General features: G+C 56.8%; 2 protein-coding genes across 8 annotated transcripts; one reads left to right on the top strand and one right to left on the bottom strand.

Annotated features, from left to right (window-relative positions):
• Positions 1–1,783: 1,783 nt before the first annotated feature.
• On the bottom strand, positions 1,784–7,157 carry LBX1 (ladybird homeobox 1). Its single transcript, XM_017851831.1, has 3 exons — positions 5,704–7,157; positions 4,041–4,742; positions 1,784–3,339 (listed from the first exon to the last, which is right to left on the bottom strand). Exons 2-3 carry the CDS (start codon positions 4,363–4,365, stop codon positions 2,819–2,821), a joined length of 846 nt encoding a protein of 281 aa, XP_017707320.1. The 5' UTR covers positions 4,366–4,742; positions 5,704–7,157; the 3' UTR covers positions 1,784–2,818.
• Positions 4,912–14,339, top strand: LOC108515149 (uncharacterized). Of its 7 annotated transcripts, none has more exons than XM_017851832.1 (4): positions 11,014–11,231; positions 11,681–13,145; positions 13,436–13,542; positions 13,725–14,339. In XM_017851832.1, exons 2-4 carry the CDS (start codon positions 12,848–12,850, stop codon positions 13,923–13,925), a joined length of 606 nt encoding a protein of 201 aa, XP_017707321.1. In that variant the 5' UTR covers positions 11,014–11,231; positions 11,681–12,847; the 3' UTR covers positions 13,926–14,339. The 7 variants fall into 7 exon arrangements, 3 of the variants coding, with proteins under 3 accessions (XP_017707322.1, XP_017707321.1, XP_017707323.1); XR_001881433.1 differs by lacking the exon at positions 11,014–11,231 and having other exon boundaries at positions 11,319–12,575; positions 13,019–13,210; XM_017851833.1 differs by lacking the exons at positions 11,014–11,231; positions 11,681–13,145 and adding an exon at positions 4,912–5,358.
• The last annotated feature ends 1,534 nt before the right edge of the window (positions 14,340–15,873 follow it).

Here is a 15,873-nt window from a genome sequence, read left to right as displayed (position 1 = left end):
GGCCCCGTTTTTCCTCAGCCCCGATGCGCCTGCTTAGCTACGCGCCCCGCGGGCGCCGCAGCTCGGGTGGGCTCAGCCCTGGGGCCGCCGCCCCCAGCCCAAAGAGACCCAGCGGGGCCGGGCCCAGGGCCGCGAAGCAGGGAGCGGCCGGAGGTGCCAGGGCCGCTTCATTGGGATTCATGAGCGTGTTGGGCGGGCGGCCTGGGGCTTCGGGCTCCGGGCGGGGGCCGGGTTGGGGGGGTGCGCACGGCGGGCGCAGATGCCCGGGTGACCGCCCCGCCGCGGTCCCTGCGCCGCCTTTGTGCCGGGGAGGCGCGCGCGGGGACCTAATCCATCAAATTGTCTACAAATTGTGAAGAAAATTCAAAAACCATATGGTCGCCAGCGCCGGCGCGCTCTGGGCTGCGGAGGGCCGCGGCCGTGCCCGCACCGGGAGCCGCGGGGGGCTGGGCCCGGCTATTGTCGCCTGTCAGCGGCCGCCCGGGCCCATTCGTCCCGGCCTTCATGGTCCGCGCTCCGAATTACAGACCCATCCATCCTAAGAGAGGGCAATTTTTGTCGCCCAGGAGGAACTGGCCGCACGCCTGCCCCGCTGCCCTGCCGTCTCCTTCCTTCTCTGCTCCTTCTCTCTCCTCCTATCTTCCCATTCTTTTTTTCCCCCTCTGTCTCTGTCTCCCTTTCTCCGTTTCTCTGTTTCTCTCTCTTTTCCTCTTTTTCTCCTCCCTATCTCTGTGGCTCTCTGCTTTCTCTCTCTGCTTTTGGAGTGTCTTTCTGCGCTCCTATTTTTTTTTTTTTCCAGTTTCTCTCTGTCTCTTCGTTTCCTCCTGGACACGCACGTTCCTGGCTCGGGCCCGGGGGCCCCATCGCCGCCCGAGACCAGATGCGCATTTCTCACATCAATTTTGCGGAGAAAGAGAGCCCAGCGGCCCGGAGGCGGGACCCCACTCCGGTGACAGCGGCCACTCGCCAGCCCAGCGACAACAAAAGCCCGGAGAGAAACCCGCTCTGTCCGGGACAGTGAAAGCGGCCTTAGCCCCCGCCCCAGCCGGCCTTGGGGCGCAGCAGACCCGAGAGAGTCCTTGCAAGATCCATACTTCTGCCCCAAGCGGAGTGCCAGGGAGTGGGGGCAGAATTTGTTAATGTTGTCAGAAATTCATCCTAGCTCCCAGAAGCTTGGGCTTACATTTCCAGGTACCCACATTTAAATTCAGTCCGGCCTTGATGCCTTTGACCTCTGGCCCCCTAGTCCCCAAGGATGAGGCCTTCGGGGCTAGAATCGAAACCTGGGAACCCAAGGCTCCACCCGGCATCTGACTGAGTGATACCTGCAGTGCTCCCGGGGCTCAGCCATTTTTCAGGGAGTGCAGGGAGAATGCCCTTGGGTCTGGGGTGGGATGCAGGAACTGCAGGGCAAGACCTACTCTTTGTTCAACACAAATTAATGTTGTACTGTGGTGTGCCCCCACATATACAGGCATTTTCTCCCAGCATTTCACGGCTCGTTTTTTACCCCGACCTGGCGAAGCCCGAAATCCTCTTCTCTCCCAATTTAGCAGCTGCCTCAGGTTTATGGGCAAGAAGCGCCTCCTCCTGCTGCTTCTCCCTCGCCCTTCACTCTTAAGCCTGTCCTGAAAATCCCCCCCAAATCTCCAAGGCTGAGGCGACCGGCAAGAAGCAGCGGCAAGAAGCCCAGCCTGCCGCTGCTTCTCCGAAACGGGCCCACTCACTCAGACACGGTCACCGCCGGTTCTAGTAAAATGGCAAAGACTTTATTTATTGGAGAAAGAGGCCTTGGGTACAGTCTGAGGAGGAGAGGGCAAGGGAGGAGCAGGGAAGGGGTACTCGCAGCCCAGGCACATCCAGCCACCCTCCTCTGGCCAAGTCGAGTAGGAGTGGGGTGTTGGAGGTGGCAAGAGAGACCCAGAACTGTGGAGGAGGTGAGGTGAGGGCTTGGGTTGGCCTCCTCTCTGTCTCTGTCACATGCAAAAAAATTCTAAAAAGAGTACAAAATAATTATAGGGCTTTGGGTTCTGTTTTCGATGGTTGGTTGGTTGGATTTCCCCCTGCATTGTCCCTAGGAGCCGGACTCCAACAGTCAGTCCGAGGAAATGCGGGAGGGAGGGAGGAATCTTAAAAATAGCATTAGTGGGCATTAGGAGGCAGAAATGGCATCGAAAACAGACTTTTCTCTCAGAGGGTGGGAAGGAAAGATCGATTTTGAAACTTGCAAGTCAGGACCCGGCTGCCCACCTCTTCCCTTCCCACAGGAGGAAGAAAGGCAGGAGGAAATAGAAGTCAGCTGCAATAAGGCCGAGGGAGGCGAGGAAGGAGCGGGCCGGTGCATTCGCCACATGCAGAGAAAAATCAAAACAGCCGGAGCTGCCCCTTCTCTAGACCGCAGGGTTAGTGTTCTCAGCCCTGGTTTCTGCATCGCCCTCAGCAAACCTGGCAGCCCCAGAGTTTTGAAAACATCGAAATCTCCGAGTTAAAAATAATAATAAAAGAAAGGAAAAATCAGGCTGCGGTGGGAAGAACCCGCTATATAGGTTTAAATATTTATATAGAAGCCATACAGAATTGCACGGCGAGGGCTTCCGGGGCGGCGGAGGCCGCTGGCGGCGGCCGGCCCGGCCGGCCAGCCTGGGTTTATTGCTTCGAGAGGGAAGAGGCGGCTGCCAGGAGCCGAGTCCGGGGCCGGGAACAGGAGAGGAGGCGGGAGTTGGCAGAGGAGGTCCCAGCTCCCCTCGGCGTCCGGTCCGGGAGGTGTTGGGCTTTCGAGAGCTAGGAGCCCAGGGTGGCGGAAGACCCGGGGTGCCGCTCAATCGTCCACGTCGATCTCTTCGTCTTCCTCGTCCTCCGAGCAGTCCTGGCTGCTGGCCGGCTGGTCCGTGAGCGGAGAGGCAGGCGAGAGCTGCAGGGGGCCAGCGCCCGGGGCCTGCGGGGCGCCTGGGGAGAGGACCGGAGAGCCGGGCCTCGACTTAGCCCTGCCGCAGCCGCCGCCACCGCCGGCTGTGGCCTCCGAGTTCTGCTCGAGTTCGGCCAGCGCCACGATGTCCATCTGCCCGCTGGGGCCCAGTTTCTTGGCGGACTCTACGTCGGCCTTCATCTCCTCCAGGTCCCGCTTGAGCTTAGCGCGCCGATTCTGGAACCAGGTGATGACTTGCGCATTGGTGAGGCCCAGCTGCTGCGCGATTTGGTCGCGATCGGCGGGGGACAGGTACTTCTGGTATAGAAAGCGCTTTTCCAATTCATAGATCTGGTGGTTGGTGAAGGCCGTGCGCGACTTTCGCCGCTTCTTAGGGGTCTGCCGCTGCCCAAAGATGGTCATCCCGTCGCGGCCTGGGAGGAAAGGACAGTGTAGGCTCGCGTTGCCAGAGAGGAAACCCACCCTGGCTCTGGCCCCCATAACTCCTACCCCACCCAGGCCCGTCCGGCCTGCAGTCTACCAATGTTCCCTTCTCAGATTTAATTCAGCCTCCAGGACCAGGGCAAGCTTTGGCTCTGGCAAAGCATCACTTGTCTTTGGTCTCCCAGAAGTCCCTAGGAAAAATTGTTTTGGTCTCTGCCCCCTACCTAAGAGTTGGTTTGAAAGACCCAACGTCTCTGAGTGTGAGAAAGCCAGACAGGGACACCCTAATTGCGGTGTGAATGTTGGTTCTCCATCCCTTCCCAATCACTTCAACTCTACCCTACCCAGAAGGTCCCAGCAAAAGACTCGATTCCCCACGCCGAGTAGCCGGGCTAAGAGCGCCCAGGACACTGGGAACGCAAGGGAGACCAGCAAAGCAAACAGACTGCGGAAAGAGCTTGGGTTCCCGCCACGCTTCTCCGGCCACCCCCCAGCTCTGGCCTACCCAGAGGTCCCTAGGAAGTAAGGATTGGGTTCCGTCCCACCTATCTTCACTCCCATAAGCAGCTGCTCAGGCTGGAAGGCCCTGGCGGCCGGAGCGGGCAGAGGCGAGCAGAGACATAGGGGACGAAGCGCGCAGGGCACAGGGCGCGAGGCGCTGGGTGCAGGGGAACCCAGCAGCTGCGCCTACCTTCGGCTGCCTGCAGAACGCTGACCTCCAGCCCCTTAAACGTCTTGCTGGCGAGCTCCTCCAGCGCGCACAGTGGCGAGGTCTGCGAGAGCAGCGCCCGGCCAGCCAGGGGCAAGCCGCCCGGCGCGTGCTTGTCCGCGGCGGCCAGCAGGTGCGCCGCCCCGCACAGCGAGTAACTTCTCCGCACAGACGGCTTGTTGAGGATGTCCTCGATGCTGAACGGCGTCAGCGGCTTGTTGGAGTTGGCAGGCGGAGGCAGGTGGTCCAGCGGACTGCGCCGCCGCTCCTCCCCCGGCGCCGCCTTGCCGTCCTCCTTGGAAGTCATCTCGGCCTCGTTCAGGGGCCCAGCCGGGGCGGCTCGGGCCGCGGGGACCCAGCCCGCGGGCAACTCGGAAGCCGGACGGCGCGGGCAGGCGGCGGCGGGTGGGAAGGAGGCCGCACTGGGCAGGGCGCGGGGCCGATTAGCGCGGCGGCTGAGGCGGGCAGAACAGCGCGGGGCCCCGGGAGGAGGGCGCTGACGCGGGCGCCGCTGCTGCTGGGGCTTCCAGCAATCCGGGGCCCGAGCCGGGGCGCGTTGCGCGGGGCTCCAGTTTCGCCAGCCCCGGTGCTATTTAAAGGTGTCAGGTGGCTCGGCAGTGGCTCCTGGCCCCGGGTCCTGGCGGCCGCAGTTGGAAGAGCCGAGGCAAGGGCGCAGATCCCGGACTGCGAGGGAGGCGGAGAGACGGGGCAATTGACTATTGCTAACAAGTTAGCCTTGATCGGGGTGTAATCAATTATCTGCAGCGGCACTTCTCTCTCTTTCTCTCTCCTTTCTCCCTTTCTCCTCTCTTCTTTCTCTCTGTTCTCTCCTCCTGTTCTCTCTCTCCCTCCCTCCCTCTCTTCTCTCTTCTCTGCTCCCCCCGTCTCTCTCCTTCTCTCCCTCTCCCTCGCCCTCTCTTTCACTCTCTGTCTGTCCAATGCAGGCGGCTCTAAGTTGGGAAGCTCATTAATTAGCGGGCCGGGGGTAGGAGGAGCCGGCTGGAATTAGCCTGCCTAATGCGCCTGTCAGTCCGGGCGCCGCGCAGCGCTCGGCCAGAGCTGTTTGTAAATTACATTAGCGGCTCCTTTATTGCACCCGAACCTCGGGCGACTGAAAAGCCACCACCCCCACCCCAAACTGCGAGCCGCACTCCTGGCGCACCCGCCTCCCGCCGGCCTAGCTGCAATGACAACACCAAGCACCGGCCCGGAGGTCTCGGTCTCTCCGACCCGGGATGTGGAGCCCGAAAGGGTGGCGGGAACCCCAGCCCAGGAGGGAAGAGGCCGCCGCGCGGGCCAGGTAAGACCAGGAGCCTGAGTGGGCCCCGCTGCCACCCAGCGTGGACTTTGCGGGGCTGAGATCAAGAGCCCAGCGCCTCTGCCCCTGACCCTCTTGCCCCTCACCCCACCGCCTGGGCGACGCACTTGGGGAGAGGGAATCTGAAGCCCTCCTGGGCTGGCCCGCAGGAGGTCAGAGTAGGCTCTGCAGCCTTGGGTGGGCGACGCGGGAAGGGGTGGAGGACCTCAGGGGTTGGGGAGGGGCTAGTCGGGGAGCTCAGCCTTCTCCATGCTGAGAGGCGGAGGGGAGAATTGTTGGCGGCTCTGGACGCCTCTCCCCGGCCTGATCCCGAAGCGGCCGCCCTACCTCCTCCGGCAATCTTGCACACTTTCCTCCGGCAGCCGCTCCCCAGGCTGGCTGGGGCCACCGTCGGCCTGATGATGGGCGTCTGACGGGTAGCCAGGCCAGGTGCCGGGGCTAACGGGACCGGCTCGGTGCCTCCTTCTGCGTTCCTCCCGGGCCCCAGCCGGGGCCCCGCTGCCGGCCCCGCCTAGCCCAGCGCCCGGCTTGAGTGCATGGCCAGGCCGACTCCAGCTGTTCCGGATGCGGGGCGGGGGCCCGGCGGGAGCCAGGCCGCGGCTGGGGCTTTGCTCTCAGGAACTCGTAGGGAGGCCAGGCTTCCAGTTAGACTGGGGCTAAAGGCCTTAGGGTCTGGGATCTGTGAATATCGGGAGAGCATGTTGTGTGCATTATTACTTGAAGGTGTTTGTGGTTTTGAATGTGTGTTTGTGTGTGGTTCTCCGTGTGTATATTTGTATAAATGTGTGCGAACCTGTGGGTATATAGGTGTGTTTGAACTCAGCTATTTCTTTCAGTTCCCTGGGGCACTCCAGCAGGGCTGTGCCCTCAGGCCTTCCTGTCTTGCTACCCCATTCTGTTTAAGTGGGGCCACTGGCCTCCTTACTAATTTTCCATATCTGCTCTTGGAGAAAGGAAGGGAGGACCTAGAGGGGGTTGGAGTCCAGGGAGGAGGAGCTGTTCCCCTCCCACACACACACACAGCCCGGGCCCTGGCTTTGTTTGTAAACTCCTGGGTGGGCTGTGTAGTTGGGCATTGGGCAGCACCACTTGGACCAGAGAAGGGCCCAGAGAGGCCAAAATGAGGACGTGTGACCCAGGCCAAGGGTTGGGATGGGAAGACTAGGATTTCTTGCCCACTCTCCCCTCATATCTAATCGCAGAGAGGGAATGAGCTAAGCTGGGCTCTGGGGCAGGAAGCAGGTTCTCTCTCTGGATGCCTCAGTGTAGGGGGCCTCTGTACAGCAGAGACAGGTTTCATGATCTCGCCTTCAGTTGTTTATTTGGAATCATGGCTGGCAGCTCTCTGGAGTAAAAGGGACAGTGTAGGTAGAAAGGGTTCTTGTTTGGTGCCCCAGTGCTCTGAGTGTTGGGAAGAACCCCTAACCTCTAACGCGTCTTTGTCCTGCATTTTCGGGTTGGAAGTAAGCGAGTGGGGAAGACAAGTTCTCAGAGGCAGGATTGGTGAGAATGGGAATCACAGTTCCCTCAGAGCTGCAGACCCACTCCAGGGCAGACCTGTCTCTACTGCTTCTGTGCTGCCCTGGGAGCCACCAGGTGATGCTGGGCCTAGCAACAGCGGAGTCAGAGCCTAGAGACCGGTGGAGAGGGACCAGTGGGAGAGGGCATCAGGGAGCTGAACGTGGGTGGCTTGGAAGCTCTGGGGCCAAGAGGGGTCTTGTCCTCTCCTCTCACTTCCTGCCCTCAGGATCCCACCTCAGCCTTTTCCTGCCATAACCCCAATCCCCTGACCCAGAGCTTCAGGCAAGTGAGGTTAGCAGGGAGGCAGGGAGGCCCCTCTAGATCCAGGAACCAGGACCCTTAGATCCCAATCGAGAGAAAAAGAGAGAGAGGAAGAGTTCCTCCCATACTTCCACACCCTTCCTGTCCGCTTCAGTCTCTACATCGCATCTGGTACTAGCCCACAGGATAGGACTTTAAGGACAAGCCAAGCCCCTACTGTTGCCCATCTCCCAGACCCTCAAGACCAGAGGAGTTCAGGGTTACTGGGTGGTTGACAGGAAGGGGAATATGAACTGGGGAGCAAAGGGATCCCTCTGCTTGGCATGTTCTTAATATCTTATCCTGCTGGCTAGTATTGAGACCTCTAGTCTTCAGCACACCTTGTCAACAGGAACAGGACACTTCACAATCATCAGCTGAGTTACCTCCGCCACCGACGCCAAACCTCTTCTTCCCTGACTGACCTGTACCTGCTGTCCAAGCCTATGGCTTGGCTCTTTTGGCCTAATTGGTTGGCCTCTTGGTTAAACACACTCGGGCACACCATATGTCTGGGGTACGGAGTGTGGTGTGAGGTGCGGGGATGTGGGGAAGTCTGTGGTACCGCCCTGTGTTTTGTTGTTTTGATTCACCCAGATCCCCTTATCCAGGCCACCTTTAGAAACCAGCCCACCTGCCATACCAACCTTTTCCCAACACTGCAGTCCTATCCCTACCTCCACTGCTGAAAAACCCCATTGTGTGGGGGGCTGGAATATTCTGGACTCCTGGGAGCCCAATCTGCTTGCCTGCTGTACCCCTCTTGCAGAGCAATGAGGTATATTTTGGGTTTGTGTACTGACCCCTACCTCCCTCCCCAGCCAGACCTGAGGGCAGGAGCCTTCCTCTGGGTATTCTGGTCCATCTCGGACTTTCCAAGTCCTAGGAGACACTGGGCTCCCGCTGAATATTGGCTGAATGACTTTCCATAGAGCAAATGGGGTATACATGATTGTGCAGTGTGGAGGGGGGATGGTTCGGGCCCCTCAGAGGAGTTTAGAGATTAGGAGGATTCCAGAAATGAGTAACACAGGGTCAGTGGGGCTAGAGCCTGCCCTGACAGTCCTCCTGAGCCCCCATGCTGGGGCAAGGCAGACACTCTGGGGGTCTCCCCACCCCCAGTCAACTGGGCCAGAATCTTCTCACCTGGAGCTGAAAGCAGCTGATTCCCAGGGTCTGCTTCACAGCGAGAATACCTGTCTCCAGAGCCTAATCTATATGCTACCCTGATCCTGAATTCCTGTTTGCTGCTTAAACAGCCAGGGTCCAGGTTTATTCTTTCTCAGTGAATAGGGAAGGGATGATTCTGCCAAAAATCTGCTTTTCCTCAGTTTAGGGAATATTCCAGACAAAGAAGAGGGAAACAGCATTTCATGAATTGCCACATTAAGTGGACCCTGCAGACCCAAACAAAACAAGTTAATCCTTAACACAGGAGAATAATTCACTTAAACCCCCAAAGGCTCCACTGGATTCAATCTGGATTGTTTTGGTACCCCCATTCATTTCCAGATTATTTGTGTAAGCACCAGCATTGACTCTCAGGCCAGAGTTCCTTTAGAGAAAAGGGTCTGCCACTGCTTGAAACAAGTTAACTTGACCAGCAGTGCAGATCATTTACTGTTGCTGTTGTTGTGGTCCCGTGAAGACCTGCTACTCTGACACTCTGTGTGGAATTCAGAGTGTTTCTTCTGCTAGAGAAGTGGACTATGATAGACGGCCTCTTGCCACCCAGGCTGAGCCAGGACTGCCCACTCACTTTTTACATTTTGCCCTGGGCCACTATCAGCAGTAACAGCAACAATAACCATGACAATAAATACCATAAGTCTTTACCTTGTACCAGGCTCCAGGCTAAGAGTTTTATTCATTTCATTTATGACTCACAATCCTTCTGGGTAGTTACCGCTCTTAACCCGATTTTACATAATAGGAAAATGAGGCCCAGAGAAGTTAAGTAACCCGTCCAGGGTCACACAGCCTGTTTTGGAGTGATCAGGATTGGATCACTGTCCTTTTGTTTTGTTTTGCTTCTTATTCAAGTCTGTCCCCTTAATTCCTGAACCAGGGGATTCTTAACCAGAGGTCCCCCAAGGGCTCTTTGAATAGGCTTCAGGGACTCTGTAAACCCCAGAAATTGTGTATGCGTACCCAGGTGGGCGCATTTTTCTGGGAGCAATATTATAAGACATCTGGGATTCTCAAAGAGGGTGGGGATCCAGAAAAGGTAAAGGCTGGAATCGGGCCACCTGGGGGAAGGGAGGCAAGCCACTGGGGAAGGGGGAGGGAAGCAGCCTCCTCCCAGGCCTGGGGAGCAGGGAGGCAGCTGCTTCAAAATTCAGGCTGGGCTCCAAGCTTGCTCCTGGACCTGCCCTGCTTTCTCTGGCCACGCCCAGCTCTTAGGACCTCAGCTGGCAGGAAGAGGTGGGGCACGGTCTGAGAGCAGGACACTCCTTTGGTCCCCTCCCAGATTCTCCCCTTCCCTACTTCTTTTGTGAGCTGAAAACCTTCAGAGCACCCTGACAAGGTGGCCATACCACATGCGCCGGCCTCCTCCAGGCACTGCAGTCCTGCATGGAAGGAGGGGGAGTGCTTGCCCTTTGGAAGTGTTGGGGGGCACAGACAGACCACTGAGTGACAGAGACAGGCAGGGAGGAGAAAAGACAAGTTCCCAGAGATGCTCAAGTCCTAGGTGCCCATACTCTGCAGCCTCTAGAACAGCCTTCTCTTTTGGTTCCAAGCTTTTGCTCCCCTCATCCAAGGGTTGGGATGGTTTGTGTCCCTTCCTTTCCTGGCACCTCCTGCTCTGTCTCTAGTGCCCAACTCACTTCCTGGGGGATATCTTCTCTGCCCTGTTCAGCTCCTCTGTACTCCTTAGCACATTCCCTTGGGTGTCACTGTCATATTGCCAGGAATGTGCTGCTTTGTCTGTCTGTCCTGCCTCTCTCTCTCCATCTGTTGTGGACTTGGGAAAGGACCTGAATCACCTCTCCATGTCCCTATGCCAGCCCAGCATACACCAAGGGCTCCAAGCATTTGTTGAGTAAATAAACTAAATAAATAATCAAGGGACAAAAACGGAGCCAGATGGGGAACATAGCCTGTACCTCAGAGAGAGGACCAGTGGTACAAAGGAAGGGTAGGTGTATTGGTTTTGCCAGCTGCCTGCAGATGTGTTTGGCACTCCTGCTGCTCACACCAGTATACTCAGAGGGGCCCAGAGACCTCATTCTCTAATGCTTTTTGGCTATGGAGTGAGTTTCCTGGGTTGTGGACCCAGCTGTGGTGGTGTGGTCTGACTTAGTATTGAACGTCCTTCATTTGCTTTTTTTGTTCGTTTTTGAGATGAGGTCTCACTGTGTCACCCAGGATGGAGTGCAGCAGCACAGTCTGGGCTCACTGCAGCCTGGACCTGCTAGGCTCAAGTGATCCTCCCACCTCAGCCTCCCAAGTAGCTGGGAACAAAGGAGCATGCCACCATGCCCGGCTAATTTTTGTATTGTTTGTAGAGATGGAGCTTCGCCATGTTGCCCAAGCTGGATTTTTTTTTTTTTTTTAATAGGATTGAGGCCGGGTGCAGTGGCTGGGCCTGTAATCCCAGCACTTTAGGAGGCCGAGGCGGGCAGATCACTTGAGGTCAGCAGTTTGAGACCAGCCTGGTGAACAAGGTGAAACCCTGTTTCTATGAAAAATACAAAAATTAGCTGGGTGTTATGGTATGCTCCTGCAGTCCCAGCCACTCGGAAGTTGAGGCAGGAGAATCACTTGAACCTGGGAGCTGGAGGTTGCAGTGAGCTGAGATCGCACCACTGCACTCTAGCCTGGATGACAGAGCAAGACTCTGAGAGAAATAAAGAAAAGAAAGCAAAAGAGAAGAAAAGAGAATTGACCCCCCATCATTCGTTGGGCCCAGAAGCAGAGAGGAAGAATGGACAGAAGATGGGAGGTGACGGGCAGGCAGAAGTGGCAGGAAACAGACACCCACATGCCACCCCAGTAGCCCAGGGGTCTATGAAGAGGATAAAGGAACCTAAGTGAGTGTGTGTGTATGTGTCTGTGTGTGTGTGTGAGGTGGGGATGGGGTGGGGTGGGGAAGAGTCTGGTTCTGTTCCCCATGGAGATGACATTTGAGTTGAACTTTGTAAAACCAGGAGCATGTAAATAGGTGCAGAAGCAGGGACCATCTTGGAGGCAAAGGGAACAGACAAGCACAAGGCCAAAGATGCCACCCTAAGAGAGGTTCCAGAGTCCCCCATAGCTCCTCCCTCTGTTGTCCTGGGGGTGAGCTGCTGGGTAAACCCTTAGTCCCTTGTTTACCCGCAGCAGGTCTGTAGTCTAGAACCAGGGGCTGCTGGACTCCTGGGATGGCTATTTATTTATTTATTTATTTATGGAGTGGGGTGGGGTGAGGGGTAGGGATGGGATGAGAGAGGCTGCTTTCCTGGGCCTACAATTGGGGTTCCCTTCTCCTTGCCGTCCCCAGAAACTCCAAGAGCTGACCTTCTGTCTTACTACCCAGACGGTCCAGAAACAACAAAGTCTGACCAAAAACCGTTAATGGTAGTCAGCTGTCAGCTCCCTCCCTTTCACAGAGGTCTTACTACTGCCCGGGTGCCGGGCGCAGGCGGCACATGGGGCCTGGGCTAGGCCAGGTGGAAAGGTGAAAGGACCAGTTGGGACAGAAGAGGATACCTAGGAGCCGCCCACCGGCTAGATGGACACAGGAAAGGCCTGAGTCAGGCTTCTCACAGTAAATAAACTTCACGTGAATAATTCAGCAGTCGCGCTGGGGCCCGTTGCATTAGCGCCGCCACCGCCGCGCGGCGCCCAAGTCCCCGCGGAGGGGAGTAGGCAACTAAGGCACTTGAAGAGGAGTCGGGTAGAAGATCCCCCGCCCAACAGTATCCTGGATTCTACCCAGGTCGGGTTCAGAGAGCCTCCCGGGTGCCAATCCCCTCGGACCCCATGGGTCAGGGGGCCGCCTGCTGGGCAGTGCTCCCTCAGCTAAGCCGCTCTGGTGTCGCAAGACCCCGGGCAAGGGAAGACAGGCGGCGAGACGGAGCCAGAATAAGCGATGCGGCCGTCTGACCTGCGGAAAACCCAGCATCTGCAGTGCCCTGCCGCACAGGGAACGTGCGCGGCTTGGCTCCAAGCAAAGTGAAGACGCCAGGCTCCAATCTGTACTCAGAGCTGGGATCCCTCCCGGCTGCTTCGTCCTGGCCGGGATTTGCCTTGCCCTGAAGTGAGGCTCCAGGGAAGCTGCAGGGCCCTCCGCCCTCTCTGAACTCCCACGTACTTGGGCCTCTCCCCGCCTTTCTTGGGCCCGTGGATGCAGTTCCTGCAGCACCAAACTCCCCTGTCTCCCCGCCGCCTCCTAGGTACAGTTCGTAACACCCGAAGCCTTATTTCGTTTGAGCGAAACCCGGCCCTTTGGCTCTTCCGACTTCTCACAAGTCCCTGGGTTCCCGATCCTAAGGGATTGCATTCATCCCATCTCACACCCACCAACGCTCAATCCCTCCAGTTCCTCCCCAGCCCCTTCATTTCCATTAATTAGGTCGACTCCCTTCCTTGGCCGCCCCTTCCTGTCCCCACGCAGCCTCCCTACACCTACGCGGCTAGCCTCGGGTCAAGACCTCCGCACTGGTGCATGATGCACCAGGCCTCAAAAGGGATCTTCACGGGTATTCCGCATAGCCAAATCCCAAGCCTCCAGGGAGGCCACCAGCCCTCCCCTATCTTCTTCCTCCTCTTCCTTCTCCTTTCCTCTTTCCTCTGCTTCTACGTATTTCTTTCAATTCGTTTCTTTTCTTTTGATGAGGTGCCACCCGCCACAGCCCTGTCCCCTAGGAAGACCTGGACTAACTTTGCCGTCCTCGTGGCCTTAGCCCGGACTGTGAGTGTCGAGCAGCTTCCGGGAGGCAGCTCGGGTGTCTTCGCAGAGATAGGTGAGGTGCGCTGGCGATTCCCTAGCCTCAGATTGCTCTGCCACCGGCCATCTGTGTGATCTTGGGTAACTCTTTCGACCTCTCTGAGTCTTGACGTTGGTAAAAGGCGGGAGATTTAGAGAAGGTGTTGGAAGACTAAATATTTTCATTCGTTTGAGAAAGGAAGTCGCCTGTATTGGGACCTAAGGAGGAAGTGAGGTTCTCCAGAATTCTAGATTTGAAATGGCCGTTTGTTTTAACGAGTATTTTGGGAGCAGCTGATAACTGCTTTTTATTTTTCTTTTTTACAGCCGATGGGGTGCCAGGCGTTAGAAATCTTCCCCCCAATCCTCACCATGTCTCCATTTTTCCAAAGAAGAAACAGGTTAAGGTCGCGATGCGCTGGCCAGCATCACAGGTGGGATTCAAACGCAGATGGGGTTTGGAGCGGCTCTTGTGTTTAAGCCACATAGTCAGACGTTAGACGGGTGAATCCAGCCCTCGCAGGGCCTGGAGTGACCTAAGCCGAGAGGAGTTGGGCTGAATCTCCAGGCCTCCTTTCTTTCTGCCCTAGGAAAGCTTTGAAATTCTTATTTTCAGGTAAACGATTTTGGCAGTGCCCGGAGAAGGATGGAAGTAAGACCCAAAGAGGAACTTTCCACATGTTATGGGAGAGTCCCTGGAGCGAGGAGGCGAGGGCAGCCTTCACCAGGCCAAGGGACCAGCCATCGCTCTTGGATCTGTTTTTCCTCAAGCGTCAGTGCTGTGGGGCCTAGTCCCCAGCCGCAGTCCTGGACCTAATGGGAGAAGGGGCTGGGGGAAGAGGACGCCTGGGACGTCCCCAGCCCGGCACCCAGATCGGGTCCTCCTAGCTGCAGGGCAGCAGTGTGGAAGCCAGGGCTTGGGACCATCTGGTTGGGCAAGGAGGGACTGGAGTCCGGCTCCCGGCAACCCCGTCCCCAGTCCCAGCGGAGGGGTCGCTCGTGGCGGCCCAGACAGGCCACGGGTCCCTCTCCACAAGTCCCATTACATTGTATTTATGTTTCACTTTATTGTTTTTTATCCTCCTCCCTTATTACTGTCTCACTCTGGGGGAGGCAAAGGATATAATATATTCATCTTTATTATACCAAATCTGTGTGAAGCATTTAATAAAACGCTGTTTCCACACAGCCAGGGATATTAGTGTGAGCTATTCTTAAGTTAAGGCTCCTGGACTGAGGGCGCCGCTGCCACAGCGCCTGCTGCCGGCGGGTCGCGGGAAGCGCAGGCCCTGGCCGCTGCGCTCACCGCGCAGGTCCAACGCCCTGGATGCCCTTCTCGCCTGCGTGTCGAAGCCCACACGCCCATCCCAGCGCGTCTCTCTGTGACCTCTAGGCCTCCAGCCTGCGAGGAGGGGCTTGGAAGAGCCGAATTCAAGCACCCTTCCTCTCCCCTGCCACACCTTGCATTTGGAACGCGCTGTGGGCCTTGCTTTGCAACTATGAAAATGGGAAGAATTCCATCGCTGCCTCCCTCTCAGGGCTCTTGAGAGGCTGAAGACGCCTTGAAGGTGGACAGGATTTTTTAAACAGGAAAGAAAAAATCGAGAATTTGTAAAGTCAGGATCGATGAGGGCCAGAGAGAAACAGCGAGGCTGCAGGAGTGGTTTCAGGCAACACAGAGCAAGCTGGACCCCAGGTGAGCAGACAGGGTGCAACTCCAGTTTGGGCAGAGCCCAGGAGGTTTCAGCATGCCTGGGCCTCACCCCAGCCCATGAAGACAGCTGAACCTAGTCAGGATCTCAGCCTGTCACAGTTGGCCCTCTCATAATCCTCTGACTAGGTAGGAAAATAGTCTTTTAAAGTCTGGTTTTACAGCTAGCAAACTGAGGCTCACAAAGATAACGTGGCTTGTTTGAGGTGACCAAACTAGGAAGTAGTGTAGCTGGTCATACTGTCTTCCAGACTCCATGCCCCTCCCCGCCCCCATTCTCCAGGGTTTTTCTGTAAACCTTACGTTCTGCCTTCTACACACACACACACACACACACACACACACACACACACACATCCCTACCTGGAGATGCCCATGGGAAGGAGAAACAGCCTCATTACTTTCTATATCCAGGCCCACAACTCAATGTGTTTCAGAGCCCACCACCTGGCTTCTTATAGGGCCCAGATCTGGGCACACCATTCTTACTTAAGATGCTTGTACCACTGCTGTAGGGGAGAGGGAGTTGGCAGTAACCAGGCAGGGCAGAAGGAATTGTGCAGGACAGGCTTGAAGTGGGCAGGTGAGTCTCCCTGGCTAGAATTCATACCCTCCTAGAAATCTCAGTCTGCCTCTGTCCCTATCACCCCATCCCTGGGAGTGGGGGCTGCACCAGGTCAACACACATCCTGTAGGATGCTGGTCAGAGCTCCTTTGAAGATTTAAGTTACTTTAGAAATCTGACAATTTCCCCCTGGGGCTGACTGGGGAGGAGGCACAGACTGTGTGGCAGGGCTAGGACTAGGGTAAGGCATGTGAGGTGCCATATTTAAGGAAGGCATCTGCTCTCAGCGCTGTGTGCGATCCCTTAGGTTTTGTGCCTTGGGCATCTCACTCACCTCACCCTAGTCCCAGCTCTGCTGTGTGGTCTGGGAGTTAGAATCAAGTCCAGTGAATTGCTGAGAGGGGACAGGGAGGCTGATTTCAGCTTGTCCTTGAGAATGGCTTTCTGAAGGATCAAAGTAGAAACAATGGAATGAGCTTCCCCCAACAC

The sequence above is a fragment of the Rhinopithecus bieti genome, unplaced genomic scaffold (assembly GCF_001698545.2).
Source record: "Rhinopithecus bieti isolate Rb0 unplaced genomic scaffold, ASM169854v2 scaffold_31787, whole genome shotgun sequence".
Classification (NCBI taxonomy): Eukaryota; Metazoa; Chordata; class Mammalia; order Primates; family Cercopithecidae; genus Rhinopithecus; species Rhinopithecus bieti.
This window is presented reverse-complemented; position numbering and strand designations above follow the sequence as displayed.